Raw genomic sequence first — 20572 nt, forward strand, 5'->3', positions numbered from 1 at the left:
TTGAGATGAGTACTGCAGAAATATTTGCTACTTTGAGTGATTTGCACCAAAATATATGCATCCAATTTTCTCATCACTTTTCTATATTGCTTTCCACAAATAGAGACTGCAGAATGCAAATATTTACTGTCCTAAAGCAGCTAAAACCAGAGTGTACAGAGTTAACTCAAGAATTACATTGGTCCAGTTTCATTCACCCCCACCCCCCAAACGTAAACAAATCGACGCTTTAGATTGTTAGCACTGCAAGCCTCCTTCTCTGAAAATAGTTTTATCAGTTCAGTTCCCAACTTTTAACACAAAAAAAAGCAGCACAAATGCAAATTATTGGTTAAAAGAACACAATTCTATGCAGAATGCAGCAATACTGCTAAGCCACCATTTAATATGTAATCCACACTTGGGTGTAGAATTATCACTGCCCAACAATTTTAAAATAGAAACCCAGCCTACAGCAGGAAGATTTAAAACCACTGTGCCAACTAACAGTTGACTCAGGATAATTTCAGATTAGTTATTTTAATAAAATGAACACCCCCAAAGATAATTAATGCAGAGCACCATACATATAGCAGCAAGTGATTTTAAACAAAGAGACAATTTAAATAAGGCCTCAGAAGACCACCATGTGCAACTGTTTGATTCCATTCCAGGAATCACGTTATATATTCTGAAATTTAATCTGTAGTGTCCATTCACAGTACATTGTTTCAATGGCAGCGAAATTTGAAAGGAACTTTCTCACCGAATCCACTCCGAAACCAACCAGTCTGACATTGAATGCAAACCACACATGCATTCACAAGTGCTTTGTTGAGGTCACACTAGTTTAACACTTGAAATACTGGTCAAGTCTCAGACAGGAGCCAATTTTAGCTCTTTACAAAAGAAAAGATGCAAAAGAGATTAGGCTACCGCTACACAGAAAATATCCTGCTACCTTCTGCAACCACTGTGCTAGTGAAATCCAAACTAATTCACATTAAGAGGCCATGTGAAAGACAGGCAAGCCTGAGATGCTAAACAGTGGAGCAGAGAAACAGTGAAGCACTTGGTGAGCAGGCCACGTCAATGAACAGTGGGGAGGAAGGAGGGGGCTGGAATGGATGAAACAGGGAGGGAAGGAAGAAAATCAGAACAGAGGGGCCAACCACCTTTTTGAGAGAGAGAGAGAGATATGGGGAAGAGAAAGAGTAAAATAAGGGGATAAGGAAGAATAGGCTGTTTAATTGCATTCTGTGGAGGAGGATTGATGGGGAGGTGAAGGAGGAAGACGGTGAGGGTAAAAGAGAAGAATTAAGAATGGGAAAAAAGAACGCGAGAGATGAGGGGAAGGGACAAAGGATAAGAGGAAGGGTGGGGAAGAGGGAAGGAGATGAAAAGGTGGGGGCTGTGGGGGAGGGGGGTAAGAAGAGTAGCGGGTGGGGGGGTGGGGTAAAGAGACAGAACTCAGTGACCTTGAGCTGACCTCCCTTTAACCACCATCACCTCAACCTCAACCCCAGCCCCCCCCCCCCCCCGCGGGGGTAAAATTAACCCCACTTCCCCCCCCCCCCCCCGCGGGGTAAAGTTAACCCCATTCACACCCCACGGGGGGTAAAGTTAACCCCACTCCCCCCCGCGGGGGTAAAGTTAACCCCACTCCCCCCCGCGGGGGTAAAGTTAACCCCATTCACACCCCGCGGGGGTAAAATTAACCCCATTCACATCCCCACCCCCGCGGGGGGTAAAGTTAACCCCACTCTCCCCCGCGGGGGGTCTAATTTCCGGCAGTGCTGCGGCCTGGTCTGTGTGTGGGACTGAGGGGCACCTCACTAACCGCCGGCCCCCACCCCTCCTTCCCCCGGGGGGGGGGGGGGTATAGGAAGGAGAGACACTCACAGTGGCGTCGCTGCGCTGATGCCTGGCTAAAGGCCGGGGCCAAGGCCGCGGGGTTCCTAGCGGCTCCCAGGCGGAGCCGGCTCCACACTCGGAGGTAACCCACCACTGCCGCCATCACTCAGGGGGATCGCGCTCACTCCCGACTAGATCCCGCCGCCCGCCCGCGCTCTCCCTTATATAGAGCCGGCCGGCAGATGCGTCTGACGTCAGACGCACCCTCCCCCTCCGACAGCGTGTACGTGCACGCTCGCGACCTGCCACCATGTATCCACTCCCTGTGTATCTCCTGTTCAGCCAGAGCAGCACTGGGCACATGGATGGAACTGCTCCTTGCAAAGTCACTTCATGACCCACATCCCAGATCGTTCTCAAAGAGGCAGATTGTTGAATGCGTTGCTGGCTCATTATTAGACTGATGAATAGACCCTCTCGCCTAGTGCATGCCCAGAGTATTGTAACATGTATGCCTCTGTCTAAGTCTTTCTGATCTGGACATCCTTGCTTACTATGATCTGCCTGTACTACTGGTAAACAAAACTTTTCAGTGTACGTCCGTACACGTGGCAATAAATAAATCGATCAAGCTCTTCCGAAAGTCTTCACATTCCTACAACAGTTCCTGTGGATTGGAAGAAAGCAAATGTATCCAAACTATTTAGGAAAGGAAGGAATGAAAATAGAACTACAGACCTTTAGATGATACAAAAATATAAATTGCTGAAAAAGATCAGCAGTTCTGGCAGCATCTGTGGAGAGAAATCAAAATTAATGTTTAGGGTTGAGTGACCCTTCCTCAGATCCTATTTAACATCAAATTGACATAGTTGACCTATAACCTAATTCCATTTACCCAATTCTTGCATTAAAAAATCCATATCAGATTTTAATTTTTTTGTTTAAAATGATTAATTATGCAACTATTTATTGATGTTTGTGGGAGTATTTTCTGTACTTTGCTACTCATCGAGGCCCTACAGTCCTTCACTGTTGGAAAACTTTATCACCCTATCAATTCCTTTTAAAATTTTGAAAACCTCAGTCAAATCCATAACTTCCATATTTCAGGGAACACAATCCTGGTTTGTATAGTTTTATCCTCAAAATCTAACCTTTGGACCATGTTGACTGTGTGTCGCAGTCCTTGCAACGTTAGTTTATCTTTCCTAAGATGCAATGCCTGTAACTGGACAGATTACTCCAGATGCAGTCTCACCAGGGCAGAGCATGGCTGTACCAATGTTTCTGCTTTATAATTTAGCCACTGAGTTGTGCAGCACAAAAACAGTCCAACTTATCCTTGCCAACCAGATATCCTAAATTAATCTAGTCCCATTTAGTGTCATAGAAATGTACAGTATGAAAACAGATCCTTCAATCCAACTTGTTCATGCTGACCAGTTAGGGTAACCTAATCTAGTCCTATTTGCCAGCACATGGCCCATATCCCTCTAAACCCTTCCTATTCATACACCCATCCAGATGCCTTTTAAATGCTGTAATTGTACCAGTCTCCATGAATTCCTCTGGCAGCCCATTCCTGATGAAGGGCTTTTGCCTGAAACATCGATTTTCCTGCTCCTCATGCTGTGCTTTTCCAGCACCACACTCTTGACTTTAATCTCCAGCATCTACAGTACTCACTTTCGCCTAGCTCATTCCATACATGCACCATACTCTGCACGAAAATGTTGCCCCTTAGGTCCCTTTATATCTTTCCCCTCTCACCCTAAACCAATGCCCTCTATTTCTGGACTTCCCCCACCCCAGAGAAAAGACTTTTTTCCATTTATCCTATCCCTACCCCTCATAATTTTATAAATCTCTATCAGGTCACCCCTCAACCTCTGACACTCCAGGGAAAACAGCCCCAGCCAATTCAAGCCTCTCACTATAGCTCAAATCCTCCAATTCTGGCAACATCCTAGAAAATCTTTTCTGAACCATTTCAAGTTTCACAACATCCTTCCAACAGAAAGGAGACCAGATTTCCCAGAATTTGACCCATATCCCTCTAAAGCTTTCCTAATTATGTACCCATCCAGAAGCCTTTTAAATGTTGTCATTGTACCAGCCTTCACCACTTCCTTTGGCAGCTCATTCCATACACTCTTCACCCTCTGCTTAAAAAGGTTGCCCCTCAGGCCTCTCTTAAATTTTTCCCCCTCTCACATTAAACCTATGCTCACTATTTTTGGACTTCCCTACCCTGGGAAAAGACCTTGGTTTTTCACCCTATCCATGCCCCTTATGATTTTATAAATGCTCCAGAGAAAATAGCCCCAGCCTATTCAGCCTCTCCCTATAGCTCAAATCCTCCAAACCTAGCAACATCCTTGTAAATCTTTTCTGAACCCTTTCAAGTTTAACAACATTTTCCCATACCAGGGTGACCAGAGTTAAATGCAATATTCCAAAAATGGTCTAATCAATGTCCTGTATAGCCACAACATGACATCCCAACTCCTAAACTCAATGCACTGACCGATAAAGACAAGTGTACCAAATGCCTTCTTCACTACCCTGTCTACCTGCAATTTCACTTTCAAGGAACTATGAACATGCACCCCAAGGTCTCTTTGTTCGGCAACAATCCCTGGGACTCTCCCATAATATATCAGTCCCGCCTTGATTTACCTAACCAAAATGCAACACCTCACATTTATCTAAACTAAACTCCATCTGCCACCCCTCAGCCTATCTGATCAAGGTCCCATTGTAATCTGAGATCATCTCTTCACTGTCCACTAACCACCAATTTTGGTATCATCTACAAACTGACTAACCATACCTCCCATATTCACATTCAAAGCATTTATATAAATGACAAAAAGCAGTGGACCCAACACCGATCCTTGTAGCATCCTTGGTCACAGGCCTCCAGTCCAAAAAACAACCTTCCACCACTACCTAACCAAAATGGGTGGCACGGTGGCACAGTAGTTAGCACTGCTGCCTCACAGCACCAGAGACCCGGGTTCAATTCCCGCCTCAGGCGACTGACTGTGTGGAGTTTGCACGTTCTCCCGGTGTCTGCGTGGGTTTCCTCCCAAAGTCCAAAAATGTGCAGGTCAGGTGAATTGGCCATGCTAAATTGCCCCTAGTGTTAGGTAGGGGGTAAATGTAGGAGTATGGGTGGGTTGCACTTCGGCAGGGCCGAAGGGCCTGTTTCCACACTGTAAGTAATCTAATCTAATCTACCCACTGTCTCCTATCTTTGAGCCAATTTTGCTTCCAAATGCCTAGCTCTCCCGTATTCCATGTGATCTAAACTCGCTAGTCAGGCTACCTTGCAGAACCTTGTCTATTGCCTTGTTTGAAGTCCATATAGACAACACCCACTGCTCTGGCTTCATCAACCTTCTTTGTCACTTATAATGGCTAACACTCTACACCCTAGCACTCTGCTCCATCACACATTACCCTCAAAGTACCTGCACAGGGATAGAGACTATCACACATCTCCTGCTGGAATGTGTCTTTGGAAAGGGAGTCTGGAGAAAGATGCAATTTCTTTTGTTGAGATTCATCCTGAGCAGCTCCATGATGCAGAAGTCAAAGTACCTAATGAGCTAAAGCTGGCGCCAAAGTCCGTGTTCGACAGTTTGTTCCCCAGGATGCAGACCAAGACAAACATTGACTGCACCTGGAGGATCATCAACTTGGTGTGTGCCCAAAACACGTTGATCTTCCAGAGCAAGGAATTGACCCTGACTGAATGTTGCAGACTGGCAGATTCCTAGGTCCAGTACTATGTGCTGAAGGATGCACTAAAGTTTGGGGCAGCTGCCACCAAGGCACAGTAGGGAAAGACCACCGTCTTTGACTGTTCAGCTGAAGTTAAATGGGGAGCCATTCAATCATTAGACTCTCCCAGTGCCTCAAAATTATGTAAATATAGTCTTGTAGAAGTAAGAAATGCCTTTAACTGCTTCAGTGACAATGGATATAAAGACATTTTAATGAATAAAGTAAATTTTTGAAATAAAAAAAGCTAACACTAATTACTCAGCCAGTGCAAATCTGTACAGACTACATTCAGAGAGGGAAAAAAACATTGAGTTTAACTTTCTCCTTAGTTACAACAAACCCAAAAGCATTTCTTAATTAAGCAGGTTCTATTTTACACCAATGCACAAAGATTTTTATGAATGAAGTATATTTTTACAATAACACTCCAATAGCCCTCTTGATTTTTTTTGCACCTGATTTCTACATTTTAGTGGTGCCTGCACCGTGACGCCCTGAATCACCTTGAATGTCCCCACTCCTTTAAGGGGGGGAGAAAGAGGGGTGAGGGGAGGTAATTCATTAAACGGGAAGGGGTAGGAAAGGAGAAAGGCCCGTTTTTCTATCTCCCTTATCCTTTCTTTAGCTGGAAAAATGCTCGTTAAAAAAACTCTTGCACCCTAAAACGATCCCCATTTCTTGTTTAACCTTGCCAACATTGCTTGGTTAACCTTGAGTCCCGGTCTAATTATTTTCAGGTTGGAAAACGTAGAGTGGATCCAGGGCAAAGTTCATTGTTTATAGTCAGGGCAACGTAATTCCTTAACGGAAACCTGGGTCACATTTCTAATGACGTGGGCTAATCTGCAGGTAGTCTGAAAATGTCTCATTCAGTAATTGCAGTAATCTTTCAACCAGTAGGTTCAGATGGAATTCTAAAGAGGAATTAACCAAATCAGGTGAAGGCAAAGTTGAAGTATTTCATTTCGCCCTCGATTGTATTGTGTGCGCTTCACTGGACTGACATTGCGCATTTACAGCAGCACAACAGAAGGGCGGTCTAAAATAAAACCAGTGACCTAGCAACCGAAAAGGCAGCCATATGTTAAACATAACGGCAGTTTAATTCCTATTGTTCAGGGAACTGACTAAAGATCACAGAACGATCCAAACAAATCAATGTGCACCACATAATCTTGCTTGGGGAAAAAAAGGATTGCAAAATGCAACTAAGTAATTGGGAGAGGGGAACACGGTTACTTTACCCCAAATGAAGTCCTGTCTTATTACAAAGTGAGATATGGAGGAGTAGTTCCGTAACTTTTTATGAGTGTTCAAAAATGTGGGCGTCACTAGTAAAGGCACCTTTAATTGTTTTCGGCAAAGTCTCAAGTACAATGCCAGATCATTTCAGAGGACAAGAGTCGATCAAGGTTATAGGTTTGATTGAGGTTTCGAGACTTTGAAAGGAATTGTGAGGGTGATAAAGTGGCATGGTAGCTCAGTGGTTAACACTGATACTTCCAAGCGCTCGGGACTTGGGTTCGATTCCAGCCTCCGGCGACTGTCTGTATGGAGTTATGCACGTTCTCCCCGTGTCTATGAGGGTTTAATCCGGGTGTTCCAGTTTCCTCTCATAGTCCAAAGATATACAGGTAAACTGGATTGGCCATGCTAAATTGCCTATAGTGTTCAGGGATATGCAGGTTAGCTGCATTAGTCAGGGGAATGGGTCTGGGTGGTTACTCTTCGAAGGGCCTGTTTCCACACTGTAGGGATTCAATGTTAAGAAAGGAACATTTTCCATCAGTAAGAGAGGCTAGGGCTTTAATAGAGCCAGGATAGTGGTAAAGTATAGAAAATACTCCCACAAATGTCTGAGGAGCAATATTATTTGGGTGTTGCAAACACACAGCTTAACATTGACAAGCTAAACATTCCAGTCTTTGTTTTAACACAAGGGAATATCGTTAATGGAGTTACCATTCCCTGTGCGGACCACCAATTCCTAAAGGCATGTTTTCGATGGACGCCGCATATGCCCTCTCCAAGGAATCCCAGGCATGGATCACTGTGGAAAAGGGAACAGACATTTGGAAATTATGACTCCCACTGCTCTCTCCAGTTGATGGTTTACTCACGCAGGCCCAACAACAAGCCCATGAGGGGGGTCCTCTGATTTTCCCGCCCTCCTCCCAACTGGGTGCCCAAAGGTGTGGGGCTGAAGTACAAACTTAAGGAATAAAATCTTAAAATAACTAACAAGGGATTGTATTCTCCCACAGCCAATAAATACACAGACCACAGGCTCCACAGCAATGCAAAGTAAACAGTTGGGCTGGAGTCCCTGAACCATCATGATTGATGATTGCACAGGAATGTTTTATGCAAGACCATCCATCCCAGGTTCCCAATGGGAAGCAGGAGAACCCCTGTATAGAGTGCCCTCTACTGGAGAACCCCACTGCCTGGTGGTAGAATGGAATGCTAAGACATGTCTAGGCTGTGGTCAAGGGGGTAAAATACATGGTGTGCAGCAGCAGCAGTTGCGGCTGGTACAGGAAACTCCCCTGCAAGACATAAGGACATTTCTAGTGGGCACCTTGGTTTGTCGGGCACAGGTATCTGAAGGAGATTTTGGAACTGAGGGCCAATGTGGAATTCTGAACAAGCAGGTACTACAAGCAGGGAGACTGAGTCTCCACCATCAAATTGGATTTCTTGTCAGGTGAAGGTTGGCATTGCCCATGGGCTGGGCATTCCCGCCACTCTGTTTGCCAACTCCTGAGACAACATCCAGCCCAGTGCTCCAGCAACCAGCATGACCTCAAATCTGGTTACTTCTCTTTTCCACGACTCGAACCCACGATAGTGGAGGTGTGGATTCCTGAGCAGTGGCTCCCTGATGCTCCTCCTGATGGTGGAACGTGAGTTGACCATGTTCCAGACATTGTATTCTGGTAAAAGACAGACAGCGTACTAAGGAAGACTTGAAGACTCTCGCGGTTTATGAACAGAAGTTGTGTGCCATAACGGAGATTGAGCGCCCAGTGGAAACATTCGTCACTAGGTCACACCATCTGGAAGGAGGCTCGATGTAAAGGTATCAATGCAGGGTCCGAAGGTGGCAGGTCGCCACCTGGGTGTAGAGGTTTGCCAGCAACTGACCGCCCTCCTCAACGGAGAGACTCCGAACCACTGCCATGACCAAGTGCATCTTCTTGCCCAAAATAAATGAAACAACATTCTCTGGACTTTTGTGACAAAACCAGACAGAGAGGGACCAGCTGGCAGACCTCAGATAGAGGAGATGGTGGTGCTCCAGCTGAACCCCTGTAATTCCTCCGGCAAGGAATCCACCCATCATGGACTGACTAGGAGTCTGGAACATATGGCCCAGTTGATCCTGGTGGAAGACTCAGCTGAATACACCACTGGCACTCATGCATCCTTGCCAGATCAGCTGGCTCAATGAACATGAGGAGCACATTGTCGACATAAGCCAAAAGAACCACTCCCATGCTCGGCCCATGCACAGCCAACCCCAACAACCTCCTGTGCAAGAGGCATAGGGAATACAGCTGGACTGCTCTTCCAAAGTGAAGGGGTGCTGTCAGGGACCTTCTCAGATACTTTGTGGGGTGTACAAAAGTAAGATCTGGGTGACAAACCTCATCCTGAACCTGAATGCTTGCAGAGTCTCAAGCAGATAGTCATGATCACTCCTGTTGAACACTTTTGCCGGATCAAGGGACAAGAAGGTGCTCGACAGATCAGTTCTCTGGGAAAAATGGATCAGGTCCTGCACCAAGTGGACGTTCCCGTGGATTCTCTGGTCAGGAACTGTGTACAGATTGGTCAGAGTGGATCATGCTAAATTGACCATTGTGTCCAGGGATGTGTGGGTGAGGTGGATTAACTATGGGAAATGTGGATCGGGTGGGGGGATGTAGGTCTGGGTGGGATGCTCTTCGAGGGTCGGTGTGAACTCCATGAGCCAAATGGCCTCTATCTGCACTGTTGGGATTCTATGAGTCAAGGAGGAAACACCTCCCCTGTTACCTTTTCCAGCAGCACAGAACTGACAGAACGAATCCCTGAATCACTCCTCTTCCAGCAGCAGGTTGTTAAAATGCCAGTACACGGACAGGAGGCAGGCATGGAATGGGGTGAGCTCCAGCCAATAAACTCCCCCATTGGGACCCCCTCCCGTGGTCACGTATTGGGGGGGGGGGGGGGGCGGGCTCCTCGGTAGACTCCATGAGGATGTCTGGGCCATCGAGTGGCAGGGATTCTGGGGCCCTGTTCCCCTCCCAGCACAGGTCCTAACACCCAGCTCCTCACTGAAAAGCTTTCACACCAGGGTCTGAGGTCTGGGACGGAGTTGGGGGTTCTTCACCCTTCTTGCCAACACCCGATGATGTCCAATACCTGGCATGTGGCCCTCGGGAGGGGCCAGGATGCCTTGGGGCAAATGGATGAGACATATTGTGGGCAGAGCATCCCCCCCCCCGCCCAAGACCTTTAGCTGGATAGATGATGATGAGAGACTCGGAGCAGGAGGAAGAGGCACCTCGCTGTCATGGGAGGTGCAGTAACTTACCCTGCAAGTTGTAAAATTAATGCTCTGCAAGGACTGGGGGCATCTCTTCCTGTTAATGGCACATCCTCCCAGTCTCCCCCATCTCCCACCGCCTTCCCTCCTGTATCCCTTCTGCACCATTTCACTTCCCCGAATAAACCTTTTCACTATGGGTGGCACGGTGGTCAGTACTGCTGCCTCACAGCGCCAGAGACCCGGGTTCAATTCCCACCTCAGGCGACTGTGTGGAGTTTGCACATTCTCCCTGTGTCTGTGTGGTTTCCTCCCACAGTCCAAAAATGTGCAGGTTAGGTGAATTTTCCATGGGAAAATTGTCCGTAGTGTTAGGTGTAGGGGAATGGGTCGCGCTTCGGCGGGTCGGTGTTGACTTGTTGGGCCGAAGGGCCTGTTTCCACACTGTAAGTAATCTAATCTAAAGCCTAGCACAAGGCTAATTTGGGGGACTCACGACCAGCCCGAGAGGTTGATGGTCCAGATTCGGGAAGTACCCTGTGCTGGGATGGTGTGGATATAGCTGTGGACTCAGGGAGCCCATCTGCACCCTGGTGGCACAGTCTCGGGTTCACCATACCACCCTGACACTGTCATGATGGAGTGATCCACCCAGGGGGCGATACAGGGGCATGATACGGTCAGGACCTGAGGATGGTTTGGGGAGGTTGAGGCTTAATGCCTTGCCTTCCTTCTACAAGATGATTTCCCTCCCACACCTTTTCAGCCACCATGGTGGCACGGGGTCATCGGTGTAGACCCCATACATGGAGAAGGTGTGGCATAGCCCCCTCTGGCAGCCTGGGTGGCCTTCATGCCCTTGGTGGTGAGGTAATTCTTGTGCAAAATACCTGTCCTTTTGTACAAATGGCACCATGTTCTGTCTGCTTTCCAGAAGGAGGGCAGTAAGCAGTTCTGTCCCTTTTCCCTCCACCATTTCATTTGAGATCTTCCTAAAAACTATCACATCTCACCTTGCCCTGATGTTTCCTCCTGCCGCTTGGCATGAAACACCTCTGTGAAGTCCCCCCCTGGGGTGTTTTGCAATGCTGAAGATGAGTTATAAATACAAGTTGGCTTTGGTCTTATATTCACTGCTGAGGAAGTTTCTGAAATGAATGAAATGAAACATGCCAGGCTCATTGGCCTGGAATTCCTGAAGTAAACTTTAATTCCAATAAACCACTTGAGAATTGTGTCGGGTGCTTATCACATTTTAATTACACATTCTAAAGTCAGGAAGCAACACATCACTGGATCAATGAATATGTATACTGTGACTATTTGTTCAGATCTGTTCAATGGTTAAATAAACAGAATTTGCTCAGCAACAACTAATAGCGTTGTACAAGTGTTCTTGTGGTCCACTGGAAGTGTCCCTACCTCGAGGCGAGAAGGTCTGGGTTCAAGTCCTGCCTGCTCCATAACACATCTGAACATATAAATAAATGACACTGTTTCTTGAAAAGGAAAAACTGAGGTAACAGTTAGGGAGGATGTGCGTAGGAAGTTTCTAAGTGTGAAGAATCTAATATTAACAGCCACATAGCTACTCATTACTTAAAGAGTGGTTAGAATGTGGCGCTCACTACAATTTGAAGTGGTTGCAGTGAACAGTGTGGATGGAGGCAAAAACAGAATTTGCTGGAAAAGCTCAGCAGGTCAGGCAGCATCCGAGGAGCAGGAGAATCAACTTTTTAGGCAAGAGCCCGTCTAGGCAAGAGCCCGTCATGAAACATCGACTCTCCTGCTCCTCGGATGCTGCCCTCACTGCTGTGCTTTTCCAACACCACACTCTCGACTCTGATGTCCAGCATCTGCAGTCCTCACTTTCTCAGAGTTGATTTTAACTTTACTGCGAAGTCTCTTTCAAGGATGCCCATCTTGAAGAAATTCTCCTCTTCTCTCTGCAAGGATCTCAGTGAGTCTCTCTCTTACTGCCCCCCGCTTGAGGTCATCTTCTCTACCCTGAAATCCTTTAGCAACGTCCGGAAGCAGACTCGCTACTACCAGATCTCCTTCCTCAGTGCCTGCCTACAGAACTGACATTCCTGATGAAGGGCTCTTGCTCAAAATGTCGATTCTCTTGCTCCTCGGATGCTGCCTGACCCGCTGTGCTTTTCTAACACCACACTCTCGACTCTGATTTCCAGCATCTGCAGTCCTCACTTTCTCCTCTGTGGAGAGAAAGCAGAGGTAATGTTTTGGGACTGGTGATACTTCATCAGAACTCAAAACATTAATTCTGCTTTCTGTCCACAGATGCTGCCTGCCCTGCTGAGTTTTTCCAGCAATTTTTAATTCCAACAACCACAGTTCTTTGGTTTTCCTCCTTAGTGTAGATGGAGGAATCTGAACAAGTACATGAGGGAGAAGGAAATAGAAGGAGATGAGACATGATTGGGAGGAGGTGACTTATGTGAAGCATAAACACTTGCGTAGACTGTCGACCCAACCAACTAGTTCCTAATCTTTAACATGTTTATGTAAATTGCAACCGATTCTTAGATGCTGGGATGCATCATCCACCAACCATATATGCTTGAGGCATAGAGATGTACAGTACAGAAACAGACCCTTCAGTCCAACCCGTCCATGCCGACCAGATATCCCAACCCAATCTAGTCTCACCTGCCAGCACCTGGCCAATATCCCTCCAAACCCTTCCTATTCATATACCCATCCAAATGCCCCTTAAATGTTGCAATTGTACCAGCCTCCACCACTTCCTCTGGCAGCTCATTCCATACACATACCACACTCTGCGTGAAAATGTTGCCTCTTAGGTCTCTTATATATTTTTCCCCTCTCACCCTAAACTTATGCCCTCTAGTTCTGGACTCCCCCACCCCAGGGAAAAGACTTTGTCTATTTATCCTATCCATACCCCTCGTGATTTTATAAACCTCAATAAAGTCACCCCTCACCCTCCGCTTCAGGGAAAACAGCCCAGCTTATTCAACCTCTCCCTTTGCTCAAATCCTCCAACCCTGGCATCATCCTTGTAAATCTTTTCTGAACCCTTTCAAGTTTCACAACATCTTTCCGAAAGGAAGAAGACCAGAATTGCACGCAATATTCCAACAGTGGCCTAACCAACATGACCTCCAAACTCCTACACTCAAGACTCTGACCAATAAAGGAAAACATACCAAACACCTTCTTTACAATCCTATCTACCTACGACTCCACTTACAAGGAGCTATGAACCTGCACACCAAGGTCTCTTTGTTCAGCAGCACTCCCTAGGGGGTCTTGACTAGAGTGTATTCCGTGAGCAGGGGTGATGAGAGACGTCTCACTCCGTGACATTTTGACTCCAGAATGTGTGTCTTATCTTTCCAGCAGGTTTCAGTTTTGAAATAAGCCAGAACATAAAGGTTTTGAAAGGGTACAGGTAGGAACAGAGAAGAATGCCAAATAGGCAGCTGCCAGACAAGAGCAACTTGGGAGCTGGCAGTTGGGTTAGTGGGAATGTAAGTCAGAAATCCTGACCTTGCGTGAGTGAAGTGAATTGAATTGAATTAGCTTTATTGTCATATGTACTCAAATAAGTACAGTGAAAAGTTGATAAGTCACCATTGACAGCGCCACCATAGGCACAAATATATCCAGGTAGAGCGTCTTCAGTTACAAGATTAGTTACAGTGTAGCAATGACACCAACATGGTACAATTCTTAGTTGCAGAATAGAGAATAGAAGAAAAAAAGTATAGATTACAGCTATACAAAATATAACCATAGGTCAGAAAAATAACAATTTAAAGAGACAAACATCATAGTCTGTCTCCAAAAGCTTGTCACAGTAGACCAATGTGGGGAGGCCTCTATGTGTTCTCATCGCTGGCTGCCATCATGCTCTGTATTCAGCTGCCTCCCCCCGCTCCAACACCAGGCCACTGACCCCGTCCCCACCGCCCTCCAATGCTAGGCCACTGACCCCGTCCCCACCCCACTCCAACACCAGGCCACTAACCTTCGCCCCCCCCCCCCCAGCTCCAACACCAGGTCACTGACCCCATCCCCACCCCGCTCCAACACCAGGCCACTGACCCCGTCCCCAACCCGCACCAACACCAGGCCATTGACCCCGTCCCCACCCTGCTCCAACACCAGGCCACTGACCCTGTCCCCAACCTGCTCCAACACCAGGCCACTGACCCCGTCCCCACCCCACTCCAACACCAGGCCACTGACCCCGTCCCCACCCCACTCCAACACCAGGCCACTGACCCCGTCCCCAACCCGCTCCAACACCAGGCCATTGACCCCGTCCCCACCCTGCTCCAACACCAGGCCACTGACCCTGTCCCCAACCTGCTCCAACACCAGGCCACTGACCCCGTCCCCACCCCACTCCAACACCAGGCCACTGACCCCGTCCCCACCCCACTCCAACACCAGGCCACTGACCCCGTCCCCAACCCGCTCCAACACCAGGCCATTGACCCCGTCCCCACCCTGCTCCAACACCAGGCCACTGACCCCGTCCCCAACCCGCTCCAACACCAGGCCATTGACCCCGTCCCCACCCTGCTCCAACACCAGGTCACTGACCCTGTCCCCAACCTGCTCCAACACCAGGCCACTGACCCAGTCCCCACCCCGCTCCAACACCAGGCCACTGACCTTCGACCCCCACCCCCCCCGCTCCAATACCAGGCCACTAACCCCCCGCTCCAACACCAGGCCACTGACCTTCGCCCCCCCCCCCCCACACCCCCGCTCCAACTCCAGGCCACTGACCCCATCCCCACCCCGCTCCAACACCAGGCCACTGACCTTCGCCCCCCCACCCCCCTGCTCCAACACCAGGCCACTGACCCCGTCCCCACACCGCTCCAACACCAGGCCACTGATCCTCTGGCCCAACACCAGGCCATTGACACCACCACACCCGCCCCCCCCACTCCCACTCCAACACCAAGCCACTGATCCTCTGGCTCAACACCAGGCCATTGACGCCCCCCCCCCCCTCACTCCAACACCAGGCCACTGCCCCTGCTTCGCATTGGGCCACAGGTCACTGTTCTCCCCACCTCTGGCCGCACCTGCTTCGCAGAGCAGTAGTCAGAGGCTGAGAGAAGGGAGGACAAGAGGGAGAGAAAAAGCAAAAGAAGAAGAAGGATGGGCAGAGCTGATGAGCTCCAGCTGGACCATCCTACTGGAAATGGTCACCAGTAGCTGGGGAATGATGGGTGCAGATCCTTAGAGGAAGCTGATACCAATAGATTGTGAAGGGAGGGTGTTGTTGATCAGCGGTTCCAGGAGGATTTTGCAACAATCTTGGATTGGGAAGGAGTCACCAACATCAAGGGAGGATGGTTTCATCTCTTTGTCCAGTAGGTCAAATTGATTGGGAGTTGGGGCTTGCTTTGGATGGGGATAGTGGAGGCTGAGGGTGTGGGCACGACAAAGTTCAACTTCTGGGACTGGATGATGTGGTTGTGCTCCCTTGACCCAAAAGCAATGCTGTAAAAACACTCAGCATTTAAAACTTTTATATTCCATTCAAACTCAACCCACCTGTTTGAAGGGTAAATTGGGGTCATTATCGAAGGGGCGGCACGGTGGCTCTGTGGTTAGCACTGCTGCCTCACAGCACCCCAGGGACCCCAGTTCAATTCCAATTTTAATGAACTGTTTGAATGAAGTTTGCACATTCTCGCCATGTCTGTGTGTCTTCCAGTTTCCTCCCACAGTCCAGATGTTCGGTGGACAGGCCATAGGAAATTGTCCATAGTGCCAAGGAATGTATAGGCTAGGTTGGTTAGCCATGGGAATACAGACTTACAGGGCTAGGGCAAGGGTTGGGTCTGGGTGCGAATCTCTTTAGAGAGGTCAGTGTGGACTCGAATGGTTTGTTTCTACACTTTCAAGGTTCTATAAGGGTGAAAGATTTGCAGGGCTGTGGATAGTGGCACGAGGTAAATTGCTTTTACACAGTTGTCATAGACATAGTCATAATCATACCCTTCGGTCCAACTCGTCCATGCTGACCAATCTAGTCCCACATGCCAGCACCCGGTCCATAACCCTCCAAACCATTCCCACTCATACACCCATCCTGAGCTGAATGGTCTCTTTACGTGCTATGTTCATTTTCTGATTCAATCATCCTATGTCTGGTCATGATCATAAGCAGGAAGCAATTTTCCCCTCTTTAGGTGAACCAAGGCCTCTAAATCACTGCACCAGCAGGTATCAACTCTGCCTAAACCAGGGATTAAACCTGATACCTTGTAAGTCCACCAGCTCAATGACTAAATTTGATACACCATCAGGAGAGGTACTGCAAAATATAACAAATGAATCAACCACAAAACTCTTTGAAGATGGAAAAATGTGTCAACAAGGCTGTTTAAAAAGTCCAAAGAATCCTTAACTTTTATAGATAGAGGAATCAGAGAATGTAGCAGCAAATGATCAGAAATAACCTGTTAGGCCTCAAGTCTGTGCAAATTCTCAAAGCATTGGAGAGGATCTGGAGGGGATTCACCAGAATGGCGTCAGAGGTGAGGGACTTCAATTCTATGGAGGGGCTAGCGAAGCTGGAATTGCTTTCCTTACAACACAGCTGTTTACAGGAGATCAATAACCAGAATTTGTAGGAGATCAATAACCAGAATTTGGAATAAAGAGATCAGGGAAGAAATGAACTTCAACACAATGTTCAGATCTGGCTTGCACGACCTGAGCAGGTGATGGAAGCATATACAATAGTAACCTGTAAAACGGAGTTGTAGCTGAACTGGACATAGAATCGTACAGCACAGAAACAGATCCTTTGGTCCAATCAGTCCATGCCAACCATAATCCCAAACTAAACTCGTCCCACCTCCCTGCTCCTGGCCCATATCCCTCCAAACCTTCTCTATTCATGTACTTATCCAAATGTCTTTTAAATGTTGTAATTATACCCGCATTCACCACTTACTCAGAAAGGTCATTTCACACATGGACCACCGTGTGTGTAAAAAATTTGCCCCCATGTCTTTTTAAATCTCTCTCCTCTCAGTTTAAAAATGTGCCCCCTCATCTTGAAGTCCCCGACCGAGGGTAAAGACAACTGCCATTAATTCTATCTATACCCCTCTTTATTTGATAAACCTCTATATGGTCACCTCCCAAACCTTCCATACCTGGCAACATCCTGGTAAACCTCTTCTGAACACTTTCCAGCTTAATAATACCCTTCCTATAGCTGAGCGATTGGAACTGGACACAGTGCTCCAGAAGAGGCCTCACCAATGTCCTGTATAACCTCAATATGAATTCCCAAGTTATGGCCATGTATTGGAAAAGGAGGAACTTGAAAGGCTGTGGGGAAAAGGATTGAGTGAGACCAGTAGTCTGGGTGGGATGCTCTTTGGAGGATTGGTGCAGACTTGATAGGCTGAATGGTCTCTTTCCGCACTATAGGGATTCTATGATGATTGAATTAGTTCTTAAAGAGTTGGCAATGGCATATTGGCTGAATAGTCACTTCTGTGCCATACAATGCCATGAACTGCATTAAATCTATCAAAATGGAGCAATTAAGAGAAGAATTGCAAGATCAGCAAAGTTTCTTCTTTTTCTAACTCAACAAAAATATTTTGTTGCAGTAGCATATCAGACTTTCAATGAAACCATGATAAAAGAGCAGCTGAGGTTTATCTTTTAGTACAATGTAATATCTTGAAAGTGCGACTATTAAAATTCCAAAATGTGGATTGATTTGTGTCATTGACATAAATTAATATCTCAAGTTTGGAAATACTTTCTTGCACTTGAAGTCTGCAATGGACAGTCAAATAATTACTAATGGAGATGCTTGTGGTGAGATAATATTTTATAGCAGATAATATCTAATGTATGATTTCTGCTTATTTTACTTTGTATTATACTCTCAGTGTTCAGGAGAACTTCAAATCAAAACAGAATTTGGGGGAATACAATTTTGAATGAGCTCAAACTCAGGGGAGAGTGGAAATCGGGAGCCAGGCTGGAAATAACAAAGAGGTTATCTTATTGAGATGTACACGCCCTGCGAGCACTCGGCAGGATAACTGTTTGTCTTTTCCCCACAGCCTTTTGTCAGAGAGATTAGTACCAGGAAACACAGTTTAAAAATAAGGGGTCTTCCCATTTAAGATGGAGATTAATTGAATTTATTTCTTTCAGATGGTTAAGAGTCTAAGGAACTCTTCCACAGTGAGCAGTGGAAGAAGAGTCATTGAATAATTTTAAAAGAAATGTAGATGTATTTTTCACTAACAGGGAACAATGGGAATATGGAGTTGAGGCCACAATCATTGAATTATAGAGGTGTACAGCATGGAAACAGAACCAACTTGTCCATGTCAACCAGATATCTTAAATTAATCTAGTTCTATTTGCCAGCATTTGGTCCATATCCTTCTGAACCCTTCCTATTCTTATACCCATCCAGATGCCTTTTAAATGTAGTGATTATACCAGCCTCCACCATTTTCTCTGGCAGGTCATTCAATACACGCACCCGCACTGCGTGAAAACATTGTCCCTTATGTCCCTTTTCAATTTTTCCCCTCTCACCTTACACCTATGCTCTGTAGTTCTGGACTCTGCTATCTTGGGTAAAAGACCTTAGCTATTTATCCTATCCATGCCCCTCATGATTTTATAAACCTCTATAAGGTCACCCCTCAGCCTCCAACGCTCCAGGAAATCAGGCATAATCTTTTGAATTGCAAAGCAGTCCCGAGCACTTGAATGGCTTACTGCTTTTAACTTGTATATTCATATGAAAAAGCATCCATCAAGGTTTGAGCAGCTGATGAGTTGAGGCAGGGAAAGAGAATGAATGATATTTTGCTGTTTGCTTTTCCCATCCTGGATTTTATGCCTAGCTTTGTTCCATCAGTGAACTGGGTGTATTCTATGTTTAACCATTCATGGTCAGATCTGGCTAGACTGTACCAAACCCACTCCTCTGCAAAAAGTAACCAAGAGGATCTTCCAAGGAAACAAAGATAACTCGGAGTTATTTTCTCCATTAACAACTCTCTTCTTTATCCCTTCTCCCTGGATTGCTAAATCCCTATCTCCAACAAAAGATATTGAGGAGCATTTTATCAGTAAGATTGAAAACATGCATTCCATCCCCCCCCCGCCCCCCGATCTTTCCCTCTTTTCTTTCCCAAACTGTTCCTAGCCCTAATGTCATATGCCTCTTTCTCTAGTTTATTCCTCAGATTCCACATTCCCTGTGACAGCCCAATTTGTTCATGACACCCACCTCCTCCACCCCAACCCCATTCCCACTAAACTGCTGACCAGGTAATTTGCCTTCCTTGACTCCCTTCTTTTAAAAACTGCCATCACTTTCTCCTCTCCTCACAAGGAAGAGTACATGAATAGGAAGGGCTTAACGGGAAAAGGGCCAAGTGCTATCAAATGGGATTAGATTAATTTAGGATATTTGGTTGGCATGGGCAAGTTGGATTGAAGGGTCTGTTTCTGTGCTGTACATGTCTATGACTCCACAAACCAAACATGGGTCCTTCTGCAGTTGCAAGCTGCTGCTTCACCTGCAATCTAATTGTTCTATTCAAAGTCTTTTAATCCACCGTTGCCTCATAATCCTGTTTGCATCTCTCTAGGATCTCTTCCAATCCTTGAAATTACTGCGGATTAGATTAGATTAGATTACTTACAGTGTGGAAACAGAGCCTTCGGCCTAACAAGTCCACACCGACCGCCGAAGCGCAACCCACCCAGACCCATTCCCCTACATTTACCCCTTCGCCTAACACTACGGGCAATTTAGCACGGCCAATTCACCTGACCTGTACATTTTTGGACTGTGGGAGCACCCGGAGGAAACCCACGCAGACACAGGGAGAATATGCAAACTCTACACAGTCAGTCGCCTGAGGCAGGAATTGAACCCGGATCTCTGGCGCTGTGAGGCAGCAGTGCTAACTACTGTGCCACCGTGTCGCCCACTTTATCAAGGGTTCTATAAAATGGGAACACCGCAACCTGCGAGTTCTCCTCCAAGCCACTGACCATTCTGATTTGGAAATATATCATTGTTCCTTCAGTGTCGCTGGGTCAAAATCCTGGAATTCCCTCCCTAAGGCCATTGTGAGTCAACCCACAGCAGGTGGACTGCAGCGGTTCAAGAAGGCAGCTCACTACCACCTTCTCAAAGGCAGATAGGGATGGGCTATAAATGCTGTCCTGGCCAGTGATACCCTCATCCCACAAGCAAATAGAAAATATATAAAAGTAAGTTACTGTTAACCTAAATATTGGGTATAATTTAGTCTGACTATTTGGACTCTTTAACTAATCTTACTTTGTTGCCTAAGTGAATGTATGAATGAATGAATTGAACTTATT

At 46.7% G+C, this 20572-nt stretch overlaps 1 protein-coding gene and 1 long non-coding RNA gene across 2 annotated transcripts in view; both read right to left on the reverse strand.

Annotated features, from left to right (window-relative positions):
- Positions 1 to 2033, reverse strand: part of idh2 (isocitrate dehydrogenase (NADP(+)) 2) — a 28353-nt gene extending 26320 nt beyond the window's left edge. The window contains exon 1 of the mRNA XM_043677578.2: positions 1882 to 2033. Within this exon, the coding sequence (XP_043533513.1) occupies positions 1882 to 1996 (115 nt within the window). The 5' untranslated portion in view covers positions 1997 to 2033. The remainder of the gene's footprint in view (positions 1 to 1881) is intronic.
- A 538-nt stretch (positions 2034 to 2571) lies between these two features.
- LOC122541069 (uncharacterized) overlaps positions 2572 to 20572 on the reverse strand; it is a 64686-nt gene continuing 46685 nt past the window's right edge. The window contains exons 5-6 of the long non-coding RNA XR_015753861.1: positions 7591 to 7678; positions 2572 to 2627 (exon numbers count right to left, since the gene is read on the reverse strand). This is a non-coding gene — a long non-coding RNA (uncharacterized LOC122541069). The remainder of the gene's footprint in view (positions 2628 to 7590; positions 7679 to 20572) is intronic.

The sequence above is a fragment of the Chiloscyllium plagiosum genome, unplaced genomic scaffold, assembly GCF_037043375.1.
Source record: "Chiloscyllium plagiosum isolate Xiang-an unplaced genomic scaffold, Cpla_swu_hap1 HiC_scaffold_39, whole genome shotgun sequence".
NCBI lineage: Eukaryota > Metazoa > Chordata > Chondrichthyes > Orectolobiformes > Hemiscylliidae > Chiloscyllium > Chiloscyllium plagiosum.